This window comes from Petromyzon marinus, chromosome 24 (assembly GCF_048934315.1).
Source record: "Petromyzon marinus isolate PM22_M1 ecotype Great Lakes invasive population chromosome 24, UKy_Petmar_22M1.pri1.0, whole genome shotgun sequence".
NCBI classification, from domain to species: Eukaryota; Metazoa; Chordata; class Hyperoartia; order Petromyzontiformes; family Petromyzontidae; genus Petromyzon; species Petromyzon marinus.
This window is the reverse complement of record NC_133690.1, coordinates 16016187-16038346: the sequence shown is the minus strand read 5'-3', so window position 1 is coordinate 16038346 and position 22160 is coordinate 16016187. Positions and strand designations below refer to the sequence as shown.

General features: G+C 52.9%; 1 protein-coding gene across 1 annotated transcript in view; it reads left to right on the top strand.

Annotated features, from left to right (window-relative positions):
• The window catches only part of LOC116945612 (uncharacterized), a 78360-nt gene that overhangs the window by 21459 nt on the left and 34741 nt on the right, over window positions 1-22160 (top strand). Inside the window, exon 2 of the mRNA XM_032960091.2 lies at window positions 8637-8743. Within this exon, the coding sequence (XP_032815982.2) occupies window positions 8661-8743 (83 nt within the window). The 5' untranslated portion in view covers window positions 8637-8660. The remainder of the gene's footprint in view (window positions 1-8636; window positions 8744-22160) is intronic.

Here is a 22160-nt window from a genome sequence, read left to right as displayed (position 1 = left end):
TGACCAGGGCGGACGCATCCCGGGTGATTTTATTTTGTTACTAGCGGGAAGTACCCGGCGTTGCCCGGGTCAAATTTTTTTTTCAAACCTACTCTTAAAAATCTAACAGCAGTGCGTACTGACTGTGGTGGTACCTGCTATGATTACAGCAGTGCATACCGACTGTGGTGGTACCTGCTATGATTACAGCAGTGCATACTGACTGTTGTGGTAACTGACTGGTGGTACCTGCTATCACTACAATAGTACATGCTGACTCTATAGCAGTATTTATCGACTCTATAGCACAAAATACTCACTTGACAGAGTGGCGTGGTGAGGCCTAGTTACATGCAGACCCTCCAGCCTCGCCTAGATTGCCCAGCCGGCCGAGGTCGCACCTTGGCAGGCTGGATAATCTAGGCGAGGTGGCACCTTGGCAGGCTGGGCTGCTACCCCTGACCCCCCCCCCCCCCAGCCACGTTATCCCCGGCCGCTGTGCAGTCATATCTACGGCTTAAAGTGGTAGCATCTAGCGACTGTATATAGTAGTAACTGCCCGCATCGGAGTGGGGGGGACATCACACAGTGAAGATTTAAGCTCAGCGTTTAGTGTATTTTTATAGAATTTTTAACGCGGAAGAAAATGTCCCCCTCACTCCCACGGAAGGCGTGCAACTTGGCATGGGCCGTCCCCCCCACCAAAGGCGCGTGAGTTGGTATGGTCATGCACGTGTCATAAATAAATACATAAATAAAAAGAAAGCGCACAAAAATCGCACTAAATCGCTAATTAAACTAATTAAAAGTTGACGGATGTGAAAAAAGAATGGCGCTTGCTAACGGTGGGGCTTACGGCGTGGTACCTGGCTATTTTTATTTTACGTAAACCCCACCACCGTTGGAGAGCCAATTCCTTCGCAAGCGCGTGAACACACAAACAAAGCCACAAATCGACAGACATTTTTTGACTTTTATATACTGTATATAGATTGTTGCCACAGGCAACGGAGTTTTGTTTAATACCTGGCAGCAGAAATCGCGCAAACTCAAGCGTGTTTCACGGCGCGCCTGACGCAAGCGTTTAAAACAAGAACGTGCAGATAAATACCAACAAATTATTTTTCTAAGAAGTCCAAAAGAATTCGTCCATTTCTGCCGTTCGCGTCCTATTTTAGGCGTCGGCCCGTGGCTGCTCGGCTGTGTGGACTCGGCTCTCTGCCAGCTCTCTCCCTTTCTCTCGCCATATGGCCAAATTGGGGTAAAAGCAGCACTCAGCGAAAAAAAAAAGTTTTTGTAAAATAATAAAAAGAGAGAACGAACATTGAGCGGTAAACTCACCTCCTTAACCTCCCTGGATACGGGTGAGGCTGTATTTTGGGAAATGCGTGGAACGCGGTATGTGTCGTACATCTAAATATTTAAGCGTGCGGTGCGTGAGATTGCGTGGGAGATATGCTGGGGCCAATTTTTGTTATTCTTTACGAAATAAAGCTATGAATGCACCGACTGTTTAATACACAAAATAAATATTTTGTGTGTCAGCGGTTAGCCGCGTTCAGATGAAGTGCGTTCTCCTTATGTGGGATGTGTTTTCTCTGGGAACATTGGTTTCCTGTCCCACACACATAAATATAATTGCCCACAGTGAAACAAGTCATTTGCTGCGGTCAAAAGAGCTACCGCTTTGAACACGAGGTGATTAATGGGTTGGCTGGCCATATCCAATACAAGTTTCCATTTCTGTCTCTCTCATTAAGAGCTTTGTCTCTGACTCGAGTGCTGACGCTATCAGTTATTTGTTTGGCACGGTCCTTGTAATCGTTATGCCCTCTATCCCGACAAGTCTCACTGAATATCAAGACTCTCTTTCTAGAAGATCCCTTCCCTAGAATGTTTGGCCAATTCCACCAATAATAATAAGAGTTTACCATTACGCTGGAATAAACTGTAGCACCGAGAGAAATTTCATCACGCGTACAAAGAGGTGATGCTCAGAGCTCCGCACAGATGCATTCAATAATCCATTGCTGTCCTGCCATCTTCTGGCCACCTGGCATCTCAAGCCTACACACTTGGGATTACCATCCATAATACTAACCAGGATCAAATCTGCTTAGTATCCAAGACCCAATGGGTTTGGTGCTCTTATGGGTTAATTTAGCCGTATACCGTTGATGATGGCGATTTTGACATCCTTTGCAATAAAACCTACCCTCATCAGCAGTAATCGATCCACTGCTAGATGAAGACCTCTCCAAGCCGTCACCCTGTGCCACATCAAATTGTGGATGATAAATACATAAGCATTTGAGCACATCTGTTTCTCATTTGTAAAATGAAAAAAAACCCCCTTTATTCAGGTCCATGGGTCTCATCGGCCTTCCTGGCCCCGGAGGTGAAAATCGCCGTCCGGTTTTGGCGTCCCTCAGTCTCATCGGCACTGTCGCAGCCTGTTAGACAGCCTGTTAGACGGCCTGTTAGACGGCCTGTTAGACGGCCTGTTAGACGGCCTGTTAGACGGCCTGTTAGACGGCCTGTTAGACAGCCTGTTAGACAGCCGCTTGCAAACCCCACACGCTCGTGCGGCAGTGCGATCCCAAAACGTTGGCGGCTTTCGCGAGCGGAGAGATGGGTACGCGTGCGCAGGTGTAAGCATTCCAATGGCATTTTATGATAATTTTTTTTGTTATAAAACTTCACTGAAGGAAGTTTCCCACACCACGAAGCGACCCCGCCGCTAACCCACGAGCCACCACCACAGCCTCCCACACACCGCCCCCCCGCCCGAACCGTCCCACACCACACCCAGGATGTGGCTGCTCCCGTGCCACAATGTAAGGGAACTTCCCTCATTCGCACCTCTCATCGGCACAGCCGCTGACACCTGTCACGCACACCCCTACCCCACCCCACCCCTCCCCTGCAGAAAAATGGATTAGCCTAACAAAAACACTGCCCACGTGCAAGTGACCTGTGTTTGCCTTGGAGCGGTTCACTTTCTAATGGGTGTGCATGGGGGTGGTTAACGGGGAGTAAAGCTGGTGGGCTGTAAACTGTTGGTACATTCCTCAAAGAAATCCCTGGCAGATTCTTTGCTCACCTGCTTCTGATTTTTGCGTGCGCGCGCGCGACAGTAAAGTGGCCAAAAACGTAAAAAAAAATGCGGCAAAGCGTTCATCGTCGTCGTCATTGTGACAATCGGCATCGGTTGAAACGTGATCATTACCATCTTTAGAAGAGCCTCATCTCGCCACGCTCCTCAAATGCGCATTGGTGAAGGCGGGAAGCAACCGGTCATCGATGATGAATCATCGTCATCATCACCATCATCATTATCGTCGAATGCTCCCTTGCTGTCACTGCTAGCCCACTGGACTTGCGGTCCAGAGGTCGCCAGCTCTTGTTGGGCAAGTTTCCCACAGCCTCACCACCTCTGTCCACGCATCACGGTTAGGCCCACGGCAGCTTGCGTGTCGCGGGGTAAAACGTGGGCGCTCCCACCTCGTCTTAAGACGCCTTGCCGGCATGGAAGAGTAGGCCCAATATCGTCTCAGAGGGGTTCTCTATGCTTCACGCTTGCCATTCTGCCAGCATTCGCGTGAGCAAGCAATTGCTGAGTCGGCACCTTAACCATCACCACCACCACCACCATAATCACCACCATCATCCGTTCCTACCATTGTCTGCATCACAACTCCAGGCGCGAGACCTCACGCGAGTCCTTCCACGTCTCACACACTCCATCCCCTCTACCCCACCACCCCCCACTGCAGAACTTCACCCCTCCCCTTACCCCCCCCATGCTCTTCTCTCGCCCTGCCAGTTGCTAAGCCAGACAGCGAGAGAGAGATCCAGACACACAGACCGTCGCTGTCTTTAAAGCGGGACTCTCACGAAAGAATGTTTTTTTTTTTGCGGAATGAGACAGATCCGTAATGCTCATAGCCCGTGACACCACAGCTCTAATATCTCACTTGTCTCCTCTCCCTCCTGGCGGTGGAATGATATGCGGCTACATGACACGGGGCAGGAGGACTGTACCCTTTCTTTGCAAATCATTCCGATCGTGCCTGCTCTCAAGGGCATTCATTTCCTGTCGTGGGATTCGTGGGTTCTTAACGACCCCCGTCCCCCGACCGGGTGCGTGGCCCCGTTAGACGTGACACGTGCGGCGAGTGGAGCTGGGACCGACTCGTCGAGTCTCAGAGTCGAGGAGAGTTTCAGGTTTCTCGCTCGACACCGTCGTTTTCGCTCGGACTTAAATATTCCCTTTGCTTTCAGTCATTTTGATGACCCCAGGTTCACTCACGCTTGCAAATGAGGCTCATCCTGGCCCCTTGAGTTCTCACCACCTTGTGAAATAAAATGAACTTGACTTTCATACTTTTGCCGTGGTCGAAATGATTCAAGCACCTTTACGAATGGCAGACAACTCCTGCAACTCTACATTGTCCGCTTTTCCACTATAGACCAGGCGGATCCCTCCGACGGGCCTACGTCCATCAGAACTGTGCGGTATCCTGCAATGGGAGTTCCAACACTATAATGGCGGTACCAGAGGTTGAGACAATTAAATTCCTGCTACCCGAACGAACACAGATACCCAATTCCCGGACTGGCCGGGTCAAAACCGGACAGGGGGCAACCCTCGCCCACCGCCGCCCCCACGTCGTGCCTCCCGAAGGCAAGAAATGCCCCGCAGGCTGCATCCCGGCATGACGTAGCTGACGATGTCGATGACATCACTGTGCCCCCATCCACCTCCCGTCCAGCGGCACATGTGGCCAAGTCACAAATCGGATGGGTGGCAACCCTTGCCCCCACTCCCCATTTATTTTCTCCCAAAGGCAGGAAACTCCACGCAGGCCACATCCCAGTGTGACGGTGGCTCCCGATGATGTCAATGACATCACCGTGCCCCCGCCCACCTCCCGTCCAGCGGCACACGTGCCCCCCAAAATGTCCACGTTAATTCGATTTGTCAAATAATTGAATAGATAATCGGGACAAAAATGTTTCACCTATGTCCTAATGTGTGCCGCTGGATGGGAGGTGATGGCCATGGCTTTTAGGGGTTGGAAGTGGGGGTGGGGAGAATCGGCAGCCACTTTTAAAGGAAAGCGGGGGGGGGGTAATCACAAAAAAGTCGTAGGATTGCACTTAGCTGGCGATTAGTCGACTCAATCGCCGAATCGTTACGGCTCTCGAGGTTCTGTCCATGCGCGGGAAGAAGGAAGCAGAAGCGATGTCCGCGGGAACTGCACCACTGCTGTGTGAGAGAGGGTCACGCCACCACTCGCCCGACGCGCTGTGTTGCGCTCACACAGCGCGGTGGTGAGCGGCCCCGCAAACAAAACGGAACTGACCGTCCCCCGGTCTCCAATCAGTGGCCTTCTCATGGGGCCAGACCCCCCCCCAACAAAAAAATCCCACAACTAAAGCTGGCCTGCGTTTGTGCCAAGGCCAGGCCGGTCACTGCGGGTGCTTTGGAGGGGCCTTGGAGGGGCCGTGCAGTGACCGTTCCCGCGGTGTATAAAATCATAAACTATTTTTTTTATTTTACCAGGTAAGGCCCCACTGAGCTATTGTATAGCTCTTTTTCGGAAGCGACCTGGTCTTACACAAATGAGAGCGCAACGAAGTGGCTTATCATCACGTGGACATTTATAGCAGCCATGGACTCTTAACGCACGTGGATTCTAAATGTGGAGGGAAAAACTCGACCACCCGGAGAAAAAATTTGCGCGACCACGGGGAGAGAGACACCGCAAATTCCAAATATACAGCAGCGGGCGTCAGGGTTGGGATCGAACCCACGACCTCCTGTATACCAAGCGAGGTAGTTAACATCTCGCGACCACGGTGTGGCTGAGGCGTCTGGCCATGCGACCTTCAGCTCGATGCACTGAGATGGTGCTACACACACAGAACACACGAAGTGTACACAAGCCAGCACACCTACATAAATATCCTCCGTATAGCCTTTAACGGATTCTTGGTGCAAGTGTTTTTAGCGAGTGTGTACTTATTAAGTGCCAGTGCGGCACACGAGGTGGTAGGTGGCCAGCGCCACACCCGGCCGTCTTTGTCTCCCCAATGCTGATGTTTACACACCGCACCAGGTACCCATTTGAGGCCTAGTCGACCTAGGAGAAATTCAGGTCTGGTACCATATATTTGTCAATAATGTTTGTCAATAATGTTGCAAGTGCGCTATCCACAAGCAACACGTATCCACACACGAGCGCACCCACGCATGTACATTAAGGTGCACACGCATCCCAAACGCCCCCGCACACCGCACACAGAGCAGCACACAACCGCACGTGCATCGCACACACACGTGTGCATCGACACGCACGCACATCCCGCGCACACAGACGCACACACGTGTGCATTAACACGCGAACATGTCCCACACACGCGCGCGCACGCACACGCCGCCTGTGCGATGGCTATCTGGGAAATCGCAGCACCTTAAGCAGGAAACTCTGTGTTCCGTTTCGAGGACCGCAAACTGTATCAACAAATTCCTCAATTTTTTTTCTTCCTCCTCCTCCTCCCCCTCCTCCTCCTTTTCTAAAATTACCTCCTCTGGGATCACCGACCGGCGCACTACGCCGGGCTCAGCCTGGGCTGAGCCGAGCCCGGAGCGAGTGGCGACGGTGCCTAGGCTGTGAGCAAGGAGGCCGTCTGCGGACGAAAATAAAAACAAATTCGATGGATTCGTCGCGACTCTCGGGGTTGCAATTCAAATCTAGAATTTAAAAAAAACGGTATACGTTGCAACATCAACAACAAAACCACGAAATGATCATAAGCGGCGTTGTGGAGAATATCGCGAAAATAAATGAGAATGTAATGCATCTCCTTCATATGAGTGTTTCGCCACGTAATTTAAAAAAAGAGATATTGTATAGGCTCAGTGCGTGGCGTCAGCAGCATTGATTCAAAACAAGCAAACTGATGCGTTGCAGCGTCTCTAGTGGCTGCAGTGGTCGCGATAACCAACCTGGCGGTGTACGGTATGGGGTGGTGTGGTGGTGGTGGTGTGGTGGTGGTGTGGTGGTGGTGTGGTGGTGTGGTGGTGGTGTGGTGGTGGTGTGGTGGTGGTGTGGGGTGGTGTGGTGGTGGTGTGGTGGTGTGGTGGTGGTGTGGTGGTGTGGTGGTGGTGTGGTGGTGGTGTGGTGGTGGTGTGGTGGTGGTGTGGTGGTGGTGTGGGGTGGTGGTGTGGTTGTGGTGTGGTGGTGTGTTGGTGTGGTGGTGGTGTGGTGGTGGTGTGGTGGTGTGTGGTGGTGTGTGGTGGTGTGGGTGGTGTGGTGCAGTGCGGTGTGGTGTGGTAAGGGGTGGTGCAGTGTGGTGTGGTGTGCTGTGGTGCGGTGGTCCCGACTGCTGGGTGGGCCGCCCGTGGGAGCCGGCCGCGCTGCACCGATCCCCGCGTCCCCTCCGCCCGCATTCTTTCCGCGCCCCACGCTCCCCGTGCATCGGCTCAGGGTCGCATTTTTTCCGGACGCTCTCAACGTCTGGCTTTGAGCTCTTGCGCAGGCCAGAATTTCAGATGTTTTTTGTTTAATTATCGTGCTAATTTGAGAGGAGCGCGCGCCTGCAATGCGGGCGTGTTGGATGAGGGGTTGGTGGATCGCGTGCAGATTGTTGCGCGACACTCCGGGCGTTTGCATTTTTATTCGTTCGTCGAGCGCGCCTGAAACTTTCGTGGCCTATTATTATCCACCGTGAAACCTCACTCTATATAAACACCGTATTTCCTTTTAAGGCTGCGGCGTTATTGACGAATGTCTTGCGTTTTTGTTATTTGTACTTGTGCACCGCTGCCAACGCAGTATCACCAAATGCTTAATTTTATTATTATAGCCTTAAGGCGTACAATAAGAGGGATCTTTCTTGCGGTGCACTGGGCAGCCTGAATGTGGTGATGTGGTGGGGCTCATGGAAAGCAATTTGATTATGGATAATCGGATAAGTTTGTGTTTATTAACCGATGGTGTGTACCTCACTCCCTGTCTCCCACCTGCCTGCCAACGAACCAACTCCAATGTGACCACCTCAACCACCACCACCGCCAACATCACCACCACCACCCACACCAACACCCACACTACTTACACTACCATCACCGTCACCACCACCCACACCTCTAACACCACCACCACCACCCACACTACTAACACTGCCACCACCATCACCACCACCCACACCTCTAACACCACCACCACCCACACTACTAACACTGCCACAACCATCACCACCACCCACACCTCTAACACCACCACCCACACTACTAACACTGCCACAACCATCACCACCACCCACACCTCTAACACCACCACCACCCACACTACTAACACTACCACCACCACCATCACCACCACCCACACCAACACCCACACTACTAACACTGCCACCACCGTCACCACCACCCACACCTCTAACACCACCACCACCCACACTACTAACACTGCCACAACCCCCACCACGACCACCACCACCCACACCTCTAACACCACCCACACCTCTAACACCACCACCACCACCACCCACACCGCTAACACTACCACCACCGCCACCCACACCGCTAACACTACTACCACCGCCCTACAAAAACCATCGCAATTACCACGGCACTACTACCACAGGGTGAGCAGGCGAGCGAGGGAGCCATGACGGACAGCATGGACGACTGGGAACGCAGGCGGGAGGAGCGCCGGCAGAAACGCGAGGATATGAGACGCGAGACCGAGCGGTGAGAGCGGCGTTCCACGACGCACACGCAGATACACACAAAGACAAAGGTCCCCCGTGTAGCCTCAACGGACTGTTGGTGCAAGTGCTGTTAGCGAGCAACACCTAATGAAGGCCAGCACGGCACTCGCGAGGGGGTGGGTGGCCAACACCACGCCATGGCCGCCTTTGTCTCCCTAGTGGTGATGTTTACACACTTCACCAGGTACTCATTTGAGGCTGAGTTGACCTAGGGGAGACCCAAGACTGGTTCAAAAATTCACCACTATTATTGATCGTGAGCGGGAATTAAACTCGGGTCGCCCAGTTTGTAGCGCAGCATGCTAACCACATGCAGATATACACACAAACATGCAGATATACACACACACACAGGCATTGCATGCGTACACACAGATACGCACATCGAGACATATACACACAGATATACACACACACACACAGAAACATTCACAAACACTCAAAGACACACACAGAACACACAACAGCAACAACCACCATTTTCTACTCAGTGCGGGTGACATCACCACAGCTCTTGTGCCAGGCTTGGTGCACTTTGAGGCCACGTGAAGTGTCACAGGCTTCCTGCAGGAAATCACGGACCAGACCCAGGTGTTGTGTGTTAACTGACAGAGATGACCGGCAGATGCGCCACCTGTGCTGCAAGTGTACCCAGTCACTGCGTGTTTTCAGCTGCCCGGCACTCGGCTCGTTTTGCGAGCATCGTACGCAGAGGTACACGCACGGTTAAGCCGCGGCCATCATTATACACGAACTATATGTAGCAATATTCCTGTTACCCACTGCCTATGTCCCGAGATGTATTGCTGGGGGAAGGGTCAGGTGGGTTAATGCCACGGGGGTGAGGGGGGTGGGGGTGCAGATGCCGTCTGTGTCGCGGTGACGAGTGACGTCGCCTCCGACCAGCACGCCCGGCTACGCACGGTGCGAAAGAAGTCCGGCCACCGTCGCCACCATAGTTGCCGGCCAGACACTGCGGGGTTTTCTTGTTACCGCGGATGGCAGCAGAATTTCGACTTTCTCAGCCTCGTCCGTTCGCCTCGCCTCGCGGATGGGGAGCGGTGGTGTCCGTCGTTGATCGTGCACGGTGGGGGGGGGGGGGGGGGGGGGCGCGCGATTCGTGTCTCTCCGCCACCGTGGCTTTTGAGTTTTTGTTGTCGTTGAGTAAAACAACGCTGCCCGCTCACATCCATCCTACCTCTACCCCCTCATCTCTCTCTACTCCCCTCCACGTACTCTTCTCTCCAGCAACCAAGGATTTCGGTTTTGTTTTGAAGCCACCGATTGGCTTTTGCTCAGTGCACGGTGGCTCATTATCCTTGGCTACTCCCCCACCGTGGTCTAGAATTCCTTCGCCCCAGACGTCCATGCTATTGACTCCCTGCTCCAGTTCAAGTCCAGGCTCAATACCTTCCTATTCTCCTCTGTCTATACCCGAATACCCTCCCATTCTCATTCCCATTCCCCTCTGTCTATGACTGTCAGCCTCTTCTCAACAAAACGAAACGGTGTACAGTGCATGGGGGAGTGTTGGCATGGTGGTTAGCAGACTGCACTTTTAACCTGGTGACCTGAGTTCGATTCCCAGCCATGGCTAACATCAGCGGCGAGTGATCTCTAACCCGGTGCCGGGCTTCCTCTTCGCCAACCCGCGAAGAGCGGTGCGGTGAAGTGTGGACAAACAGCGACCGTGACTGACACTGTGCAGAGGCCTTCATGTAGATGTGGACTGACAACAAACTCAGTTATTATTATTATTATTATAATTGTAATAATGTAATGGACCTACAGCTCCTCGTTCCTCGTGATGGACCGGTCTCACAATTTTGCACGCCACCGTGAGATGAAGTTGCCATTAAAATGCCATAAAATTAAGTAAGAACGTTTGTTATTGCTCACTGTTGTGAGTCCAGTCCGTTACGAATGCTCGATATAACCCGAAAACTCCCGGGTTAAATTGCATTACTGCTCTCGCCTTCGGTGTTCCGGTTTTGGCACTCGTTGCACCGCTTGTACGATGTCCGACGTATCTCTCCACGTGCTGGAAGCTTCTTCAATTTAGCTGCACAATGTGCAGCACGTTTGCAAATGACATAATAGCCCCGTGTAGCCTTAACAGAATGTTGGGGCAAACGCTGCATGGAGAGTAGCACCTAATGAAGGCAGGCACGGCACACGAGGGGGTGGGTGGTCAGTACCACGCCCGGCCGCCTTTGTCTCCCCAGTGGCAATGTTTACGCATCCTACCAAGTATTCATTTGAGGTTGAGTCGATCTCGGGGAGACCCAGGACCGATTCAGATAATCGTCACTTGTGTTGGCCGGGAATCAAGCTCGGGTCGCCGGGTTTGTAGCATAACGCTCTTACTGCTACGCTACCGCTCCCCACTCGACAACCACACGTGCGCACACGCACAAGCACAGCAATGCCCACACTCATCAGGAGTGGGCTATCTGGCCATGGAAGTGGTCCATTACTCCGCTGATTATCCGTTCGATAACTCGACTGAAAACACATCAGAGCTAAAAAGCACAACCGCAAAACACATTGGTGCGTTCATCATGTTGTGGCGATGATGATGGTGCCATGAAACAGTTAATGACAGGCCAACGAAGTGACGCATATGAGCTCTATACATGAGCCCGTTGAGAACTTTAATCCAGGAAGGATATGAAGCCATTTAGGATCTTGCGTAGGAGCTGTGAATCTCCGGAACTTTGACCCGCTATTATTTTTCGTGGTGGAAAAATCGGACTGCGGAAATGAACAATAGGCTTGATTATGAGAAGTCTGCTTTGTGTTTTAACCATTCTAGTTTCATTAGTAAAATACGATATTAATTTCCCTCCCTGGTAGAGCAGAGCCCCACTTACACTCTGCTACATCCACAGCTGTGAACTGCAGCTGTGAAATCCTATACTGTGCTGTGCATATTGTATACACAGCACAGAATAGGTAAAGGCGCAGCTCCGTAATGTCTTGTTCGCGTCACTGCTGGCGGAAGGACCAGCCTTGGAGGGAGCTCTAGAAAACCTCTCTCAAGAGAGTGTCTTTGGCCTACTCTTCCACGCTGGCCAGAAAAGTCTCGGAAGAGGTGGGAGGAACCCACACTTTACCCCACCACATGTGACCCACCGATTGAACTAACAGTGCAGTGTCTGGATTATATATCATCATCGTCATCATCATGAGCCATGTTCGTTTCGCTGTTGGACAGAGGCCTGCCCAGTCCGTCACCGGCTAAGTGCTAACGATGCCGCGATAAAACTAAATCCCACCGCTCCCTCTCCGCGTGCTTGGCTGCCACCGCTTCGCCGGTCCCCCCCTGCAACCCGGATTCGAGCCCAGGTTCTCAGCGGACCCGGCGCCATGTCACTCACACGGCCCCACCACCCCCACCCCCGCCGCCCCCCTGAGCTGTTTGGCCACCGTCGAGCGTCATATCTGCGTACGTTTTACTTGCGTAGTCCTTTGGTCAATTGCACCGCTGGATGAGGACTTCGCCACGCCACGTGGGTCTTTTGACCGTAGTTCGCCACGCTGGTCACTGTGGATTGTTTAAGGTGGGGAGCACGGCACAGCGCAGCGCACCTATGCATTTCGGTGCCCTGCCCTCCGCTGCCCGTAACGTAGCCCCCGCATCAGCCGATTGCACCTCGTGTGCATGGTGCCGGCCGTTTCTCTTCTGCGTCGCGTAAGTCCGGCCCAGAATGTGAGACGTTCATAACCCCCACCCCCAACCACCGTGACCCCACCCCCACATCCATCTCTTCTTCCCCCGCTACCCCGGGCCGCCCAGCCCACACCGCAGCAGCCGGGTTTAAAAGGAATTTGAAACAATTGCCAATTTTTCATCTGATTTATACGGTGGCACGGTGAGGTAAGGCGCGTTATACCGAGCACATGTTACACGCGGCGCCCGGAGCCCCGCATCACCTGCACGTCCGCACCTCTCCTTTACTCCTGCCGCCAACATTCCTCACGCACCACAGAGAGAAAGAGAGAGAGATGAGGAGGTGGAGGAGGACGGGGAGGAGGGCGCACAACGCTTGCACTTGTTTTTCATACCCCCGTTACACCCCCGTTACACCCCCTCCCCCAATTCCCCTCCCCTGCCCCCCGGAATTTTTGTTTGCATTCGATCGGACTGTCGCACACCGCGAGACACAAAGAGGAAACTGCGGAGGAGTAAGAGGACCGCAGGCTCGGCCACCAGTGACATCGTGCAGACTGCTCGGCGGCTGTGGGGAGGGGGGCGCACCGCTCGAACGACGAATTCGCGGAGGAGAGAACTCGCGCAAGTTGAAAGAGAAATCGGAGCGGGCTTCGGGTAGGTCGCTTCCCTTGAAGGAGCGATGGCCGACGCTTCGAGACTGACGATGGAGCGGCAGCCAAAGGAGGGAACACACACAAGAGGATGGCCTCCCTCTGCGGGGATGGGGGCCCATGATACCAGCCCGCAGCCCTAACGGGTTGTTGTATGGCGGGACCGTGAGTGATGACTTCATGGGGTGGGGGGTGGGGAGGAGGACTGACTTCGCCCAGCAGTGGATAGATAATGGCTGACGATGCTGATGATGGCATTCAGGGATAATGGAGTGAACAAAACTGTACAAACGAGACAATAACAAACGGTGATGCGGTTCATCGCCACGTGAAGGCGGGGTGGAACCCTACAACCCTGTTTAACACCATCATTACAAAACTTGCCGTTAAATTTAACGGTTATTTTAGAACAAAACGGGTTTTTTTAACAATCAGCCAGATCTTTGGGTTGCTTTGCCAAACAAAGGCGTTCCAACCACGGGTGTCATCGTTCTCTACGTCCGGGACAGAGTTAATGCAATAAAAAGGCTTCAGCCAAAAGGAATAAAAAAAATACCAATTCTGAGGCGAGCCCATGGGAAAACCGTGGCAGAAGTCCGAGCGACAAATCCGGATCCGTTTGCCGCGTGGATCCGGTTCGTTGCGCGCGGGTCCATGGGGAGCAGACGGGAAGGGAGCCGCGTCCTCCTGGACGTCCAATTAAGACGTCAGCCGCCCCACGTGCCCTGCCGGCCACGGGAACGGCCAAGCCTGGCTCGGAGCCCTCCCACGACTCTCCCACACCCACCTCCTCCCTCCCCTCTCGACACCACCACCACCTCCTCTTCCCTGCCCACTCACCACCACCATAATCACCTCCCTCCCTCCTCACCACGACCACCTTTCTCCCTACTAACCACAACCACCGCTTCCTCCCCCCTCGCAACTACCACCACCATCGTCATCATCACCATCATTACCTCACCACCAGTATCACGGCCGCCTCCCTCATGTCTCCCCCTCACCACCATCACCACTGCCACCATTATCAACGCCACTTCTTTCTCTCCCCATACCATTACCGCCATCATCACCGTGGCTGCCATCACCATTTCCACCATGACCACCATTGTATCCAACTTTTGCTCTCTGTCTGTTTCACTCTTTGTCTCTCTGTCTATCTCCATGTGTGCGTTTCTCTCTACCATTCTCTCTGTGCCTGTATCCATGTCTGCCGGCAGCTGTAAGTCTTTCCACCACCACCACTGCCGCCACCACCTCCACCATCACCACCACCATCGCCCTTCCTTAACCCTGATCGTCAGTCATCGTCCCGTCACGGCTTCGCATCGCCAGAGCCGGAGCGTGCGACGCACGCACGCTCGCGTCGGAGATAGCGGCGAGCAGGGGTTATCACGCGTGTCATCGACGTAGCGTTTCACGGGAACGGCCGGGGAGACGCGGTCTAGAGCCTAAAATCCTTCCCACGTCGGCTGCACCGACGATCACCAAGGGGAGCATCGCGTGGGTGTGCAAACGCGATACGATCAGGGCTCTCGCTCGCTCGCTGAATATTATCCCACGTCGTTGTGTAGACTCGATTAGGTGCCACTTGACTGGCAGATATACAGCCATCGGGTGATGGCTCTACTGGGTGTGGTGGACCAGCAGCAGAGATATTTTCCAGGTCGCTGACCTGGAGAGGCCCAGCTATAATTGAGGCCTGAATTTAATTTGTAAAATGGAAAAAAACTTAAATCCAGACATGCACGTGATCGGTAGGGGTGTAACGATACATCGATACAAGAAAATAGATTCTTATGCCCACAATACACGCGTCGGACTGCGGAAAAAAAATCTACGTTTTTCGATCTGCATATGGTGACAATGTAAAGTGTGTCGTATGAATTGGTTCAGAATCTAATCGACTCAAATCAGGTGACCAATTGCCGCCAGGCAGGAGAGGGAAAGACCGCGGCTTTTGAGCTGCGTGCCTACCCCGTGGACGGTGAGAAGAATTGACGACGGTGAACCACAATGTATTGTTGATAGAGTCCGACCAATGTGCATCGTGGCAGAATAGGCGGAAACTTAAAATATTTCGGACACACGGCCCTAGGCATGACGGGGATAACCCCAGAGAAACTGTCGATTGTTTGCAAAAGCGGAGGGCAAAGAGATGACAAGCAGAGACTAAAGTATTGTAAACGTAACCGGAAGGACGGGAGTAAACCGATGCCATAGCGATAGTCCAACATCACGGGGAGTGGAGTAGCTACATCATTGGGTTCACAAATACTCAGTCATGAGTAAAACAACAGAGAGTAGAATGACAATGGCAGAGAGAGATAGAGGGTGTTCCATGTGGTCTCATTTACGGACGAGAGTTCAAATTGCTCGCTGCGACACTTCTCTGTGGGCCGCGTAGCAGCGGCACAATGAGACGAGTGCCCAGTGGCGATGCTTGCTTTGCGTGGGCCCTGGGTGCAAGGGATTGAAAGCGCCTGGCCCTGGTGGGGCCCTGGTGGGGCCCTGGTGGGGCCCTGATGGTGCCCTGGTGGTGCCCCGGTGAGACACTGGTGGGGCCCTGGTGGTCCCTTTGTGGGGTCCTAGTGGTGCCCTGATTGTGCCTTGGTGGGGCCTTGGTGGGGTTCTCTTTGTGCCCCAGTGGGGCCCTGATGGGGCCCATTTTAGTACCGTGATGGGGCCCTGGTGATGCCTTTATGGGGCCCTGATGTTTTCCTGGTGGAGCCCTGGTGGAGCCCTGGTGGAGCCCTGGCGCAGTTGCGCCACCTGCATGCTCGCTAGCCCGCGCCGCTCCAACTGGCCTCCACTATGGCAGTCGGCCCACGCAAGGCCTCTCGATCAGCACGGTTGGCTATGTACGGCGCGAAAGAAGTTCAACGTACGTACGTACATGCAAGGCTGCGCGCCATTGCGTGCAAAAGCCATGGCCAAGCTAAACGAAATGCAGACCGCGCCAAACAATAGGTAATATTTCTTTAAACCAAAATATACTATCGGCAAGCCCGGCTGAGAGCCCGGTCCCCTCGCGAAGAAAATCTTAAATAAACAAATACATAAATAAATCAACGGTACGATCTGCAGTGTGTCAAGCATTAGCCGCTCGTACGCAATGCAAATATACAGGCAAATGTGTATGAGAGGCTGCCCCTGCATTGTGATTATAGCTGTCAATGCGGCTACTTTAAGAAGGAGGCATATTTCTCAGCTCTGATGTTGACCGCGCTGACTAAACGCGGTGATTACCTTCCCAGGCTGACAACCCCGCCTCTGCCCACCCAGCGTTATAAAAGGGTAACGTCATCGTTAGTTGACCGGCAGGCCGTGTGTGTGGGTGGGGTAAAGTGTGAGGTTCTCCCACCTCTTCCAAGACGTCCGGCCAGTCGTGGAAGAGTTGGCCAAAACACATTTTTTTTATTTAGAGAAGCTCTCCCTTGAGTTCCCCCTAGGGAAGGCCTTTCCACCAAGAGTGGCATGAGGGCGATAAATTGCAGTGCTGCACCTTTACCTATTCTGTACCTTCTGGAGAGGACCCTTCTGCCAGCGGTGCCATGAGCAGTGCACTTACACCGCTGCAGCTTTACCCAGTGTGGTGAGTAAAGAACATCGCGTTGAGACTACAGAACTGCATCACGGGAGAGACGCCGTGTTCGTAGAGGATGAAGCCGGGGGCATTGAGAGGCTCTCAGGGCCAGAGTGCAGTTTACTGCCGTAAATCCACGCGAAAGCTCGCGGATTATAGTTTCCCCCTTCTGTACCACCCGTGAAATCCCGCGGAAGAATGCGCAGAATGTTGGCCGGCCGCACTCTTGCGGGTGCTGCGTGGGGTGTGGCCACACCTTTCGGGCGACGGGGGTGGTGATGGTGAGGATGGTGGGGAGGGGATGGTGATGGAGCTGGTGATAGTCGTGGTGCGGGGCGGTAGTGTAGCGGGTAGCGCGCCGCGCTACGAACCCGGGGCCCGATTCTCGCTCACGGCCACCAGCAAGTGACGATTATCTGAACCAGTCGTGGGCCTCCCCTGGGTTGACTCGGCCTCAAATATGTACCTGGTGTGGTGTGTAAACATCGCGACTGGGGAGACAAAGGTGGTGCGGCGTGTAACGGTGGCCACCCATCCCCTCGTGTGCCGTGCCGGCCTTCATAGGTGCTCACGAACATCACTTGCCCCAACAGTCTGTTAAGGCTACACGGGGGATCTTTGTCTTTGGTGACGGGGGGTGGTGCAGTTTGTGAGCTGTGCCACTACGAACCGCCGTGACATGGGTTTGATTTCTGACCACGGCTAACATCAGTGGCGAGTGATATCACAACCGGTCCTGGACCTACCCCAAGGTCAACTCGGCTTTAAATGAGCACGCGGTGTGGTGTGTAAACATCAGCACTGAGGAGGCAGAGGTGGCTCTTTGTGTTTCTGGGCACACCACAACCCTCATTTGATGTTCAGGACTTAATAGGTGCTCGCTGACTGCCTAGGTAGGCGACACGGGGTGTCTTTGGTGGCGGTGGTGTTGATTTTGGTGGTGAGGGTGGCAGTTGTAGAGGTGGTGGTAATTATAGTGTTGGTGGTCACAGAATGTTTTTTGGTGGTGATGGTAATGGTAGCATTGGTGATGGTGGTAATGGTAGTAGTGCTGGTGATCAGGTGAGTAATGATGGTGTTGATAGTGATTCTGGTGGTCATGGTGGTATCGGTGGTAAGGATATCACTGGCATCGCCGACAGTCGCTGTTGATATTGGTATCATTGGTGGTGACGCTGGAGTGCCTCGTTGTTTCCGTCGGTATCGGTAGGGCAGTTGTTGCTAGCTGTGGGCTAGGGGAGCGGACGGGACGAGATGCCGGAGCGGAGATTTTAGCACCGCCTGCCCATGTAAGGCAATGATTTCATGTCTCGCGCAGCCGCAGCATAGCGGGCTTGAGAGCGGCGACTTGGCTTGCAGAATCGTGTAAACATCGCGCGGCTACGAGGGTGGGGTCGGAGAGGCAGAGGTGGGGGGAGGGAGGTTCGGGCGTTGCGGATGGGCGGGTGGCCCCCCGAGAGGGTCTGTGGCAGAGACGAGAGCACGGCGGCTGTGTTGAATTCGGGCGGAGGTGAAGACAAAGGTGGAAGGAGGAGGATGGGGATGTGATGCGAGTGGGAGGGGGAGAGAGAGAGAGGGCAGATTCTGGGATTGATTGTGGTCAGGAGTTGGGATGGGTTTTTGGGGACAATAAGCCACTGCTTCATATGTATTACCGTTAGACAGTTTCTATTCACTGTTGGATAAAAGTATCGGTGGCCAGAAGGTAATGGCAATGGATTCTTGAATCCATCTGTGTGACAATTTGACGTTGTTTGCATGAGTTTTATCTGATTTCCCCCAATAGGATAAGCCAAGCACTCAAGAATGGCATTGGCCAAACGTCCCAACGTAGCAGAACCCTCCCGAAGAAGAGTGGTCAGAGTCAAGCTTTCCTGGATGCAGGGCATTACGATTGTCATGATCGTGCCAAACAAATTACTGATGACGGCAGCAGCACAGCTGGAAATGAGAAAGACATTTACATTTGTATCAAAGACGAGTCCCCTGAGCAAGCAATGCCAGTCATCATCACAAGCCATGCCAGTCATCATCGCGTCTTCAAAGAGATTCTTTTGGCTGCAGAATATGACCATTTTTGCCGCTAAACCAAGTTCACAGTTTTGGGCAGTTCTAGTTATTCGTGTGTCTGTGGGAAACTACAGGACAACATTGGTAGGGAACACCTCCTATCCGCGAGCCTATTATCCGCACGAGCTGTGGGGTCCATGAAAACTCAAATTATCCACACCCAGATTCCTTCTTTTACCTGCAATTATCTGCAGATTTTCCCATCCCAATGTACGGTGTGAAAGAAGTTCAACATACAAAACAAAAACCCTCCAGAATAGCCTTAACAGACTGTTGGGGCAAGTGCTGTTAGCGAGCATCGATAAATGCCGGAACAGCGCACGAGGGGGTGGGTGGCCAGCACCACGCCCGGCCGCCTTTGTCTTCCGAGCGGCCATGTTTGTACACATTGCACCAGGTACTCATTTGAGGCCGAGTCAACCTAGGGGAGGCCTATGACCGGTTCAGATAAATGTCACTGGTGTTGGCCGTCAGCGGGAATAGAACGCGGGTCATCGGGTTTGTAGCGCAGGGCGCTAACCACTACACGACCGCTCCCCACTCCACTCTCTCCGCGCTGCCCGCTGTGAAAGCAGCCGCAGCAGCTCCGCTTGGCAGCGGCGAGGCCCTCCCGTAGCCTCCCTCCCGATCCTCACCTCTCCTGACCTTTTGGTTCCATTTAACTGTTACTTTTCCATCCCTTTCCTCTATTCTCCCATTCCTTTCCTTCTTCCCAGACGCACGCAGACAGCCGCCATAAAATGCATATCTGGAACCCGAGGCTGATGTAAATATTAATGATAAAAAACAAAATTCTCACAACGTTTGTCACTTTCAGACAGGGTGCCTCAATGCGAGCCCTAACCCTGACACAACATATGGCTCAAGATGGGCGACCAGAACACATTTTTTTTTCCAATCTTCGGCAATAAATTATGAGGTTGCCTGTTTAGCGTTTAAAGAGTGAGGGGGAATATATTGCGCGGCAATCGGGGCGTGCTTCTGGGAAGGAATGCGCAGTACAGTATTGTATATTTTAGTGTCGGCTGGTACATACACTTCCCTTGCAGAGGAATTTTCTCTCTCGCTCGTTCACTTTCCTCGTGTTTTAAGAGAAAATTCCTTCAGGGAACAAAAGAATGTGGCCTTGTGGGAAGCGTGAAGGCTGCGGGAGGATAATGGAGGCTTTTGCCGACTTCACAATTCACGAATTCTCCCTCCGTTTCCTCCTCCCCTGATGTACAAAGTAAATCTTCTGTTGGGTGCACGTGCTGTGTGTTAATGCTTGTGCGTGCATATGTGTGCATGTGTGCGTGTGTACATGTATTTGTGTCTGTGTTGTGGGGAGCTGTGGTTAGTGCTGCGCTACGCGGCGCGACGAGCCCGGTTGACCCAATTTCAATTCCAGTTCACGGCCACCAGCACCAGTGACGATTATCTGAACCGGGCATGGGCCTCTCCTAGGTCGACTCAGCCTCAAATGAGTACCTGGTGCAGCGTTTATAAACATCGCCACCAGGGAGACAAAGGCGGTCGAGCGTGGTGCTGTCCACCCCACGCCGTTGTGTGCCGAGCCGGCCTTCATAGTTGCTCGTGAAAAGCACTTGCCCCAGCAGTCTGTTAAGGCTACACGGGGATCTTTGTCTATCTTTGTGCGCGTGCGAGGGAAATAGATAAATAAATAATCCCACATACATTTCTGGAAATGACCATTCTGTCATCGCCCAACAAGTCGCCTATTAAATATTGTGTATTTTTTAAATTATTATTTCAGGAAATGCTATTTGATGAGTCTGTTACGTTTTTTGTTGTTTGAGCTTGTGCATTACTGTTAGTACAGTATCTCAAATGTAGTGTGTGTGTGTGCAGTATCATTTTCCGTGGCCTAAACGCGTGCCTGGCCTGCACCAACACCGTGGTGACGTTACCACAACTTAATTGCGAATGGTGGTGGTGGTTGTTGTGTGTCGGAAACGGTGGTGCAATGATTTATGCACTGGGCTGCTATGAACCCCGGTGAACTGCGTATGATTTCTGGGCACGGCTAGCGTCAGTAGGAAGTGGCGTCTTAACCGGTCTTGGACGTCGCCTCGGTGAGATTCGGCCTGAATTGACACACCTGTGCCCCGGGTTCAGAATCTCCTCTAAGAAAAAAATAATAATAAACGAAATATCCCAAGCCTTGAGCCTTGTGGTGTGCATCTCGTGTCTAGGGCACCTCTCCAAACCGACGCACCCTGAACGCGAGTGTCCTCCACGTAAATCGTCACGTTCCTCCAGCGGACAAAAAAAATATCTCTTGAAGGCAAGACGACCTTTGTGTATGGCGGGGGTTACAGGTCCGCACGTGGATCACGTGCGCGAGATCTACCACCACACGTCCCCGGGCTAGACGGGCGACGATTATTCGCTACCCCCTTTGAGATTCGATCGACTGCCGTGATTAGGGAAAGAAAAAAAATCACCGTTGCGTAAACATCAGCACGAAACCAGCTACACTGCCACCCTGCGTGCCTTGCCTTCAGTAGATGCTCACAACCAGCACTCACCCCCAGCGGCCTGAAGTGTTGTACTTTTCACAGCGTGGAGGTGACACTCGGCGTCAACATTCCGGGGACAAAGGTGGTCAGGAATGAGTGCAGCACAAGAGAGGATGACGTGGGCCAGCAGACCTGCAGGCCCACGTCATCCTCTCTTAATAGGTGCGTGCTAGCACTCACCCTAACAGTCTATACGGTGTAGCTGTGTCTCTGTACGTGTACGGATCTAAGGCATACCACGGTTGAAACTCAAAACTGATCTATCGGCCAGAACATATTTAATGTGTTCTGCTCGAGTTAAACCAACAGAGCATTTTATTTTATTTATTTTAAGAGCTAGTGCAAGACATGGCAGGGACGCAGTAATAAGAGAGCCGCTGTACAGGGCGATTGATGGCCATGATGAACGAGCAACGATACAAATTACATTCAGAGGCGAAACGCCTCTTCACCGAGTCTCGATTATCCACACATCCTGTTATCCGCAAACCTTCCTACTATCCGTGCGCAACACTCTTCCTTTTGTCCGAGCCATCGTGCGAATAAGAGGAAGCGACCTGGAAGTGTTCGCAAATTCATCCTTGTCGGTGTTCACTGTCAGTCGTGCAATGTGAACAGCCGTTTGTCCATCCGCTGCTGGATGAGGACCTCCCATACTAATGCACGTACGTATGTTGAACTTCTTTCACAGCACACGCAGCCAACCGTGCTACGCGGTCATGGGGGTTTAATCGACGACACTCGTCAGTACGGGTTCGTGATGGCGGGGAGCATAGATGCAGGAGCATATACGTACGCCACAACTTTGGATTTTGCGGCACTGCCCTCTGTTGCCAACCACGTAGCTCTCCATCCAGTCTGTGACACCTCGTTTACGCATGGTGGTCGCTTATGAA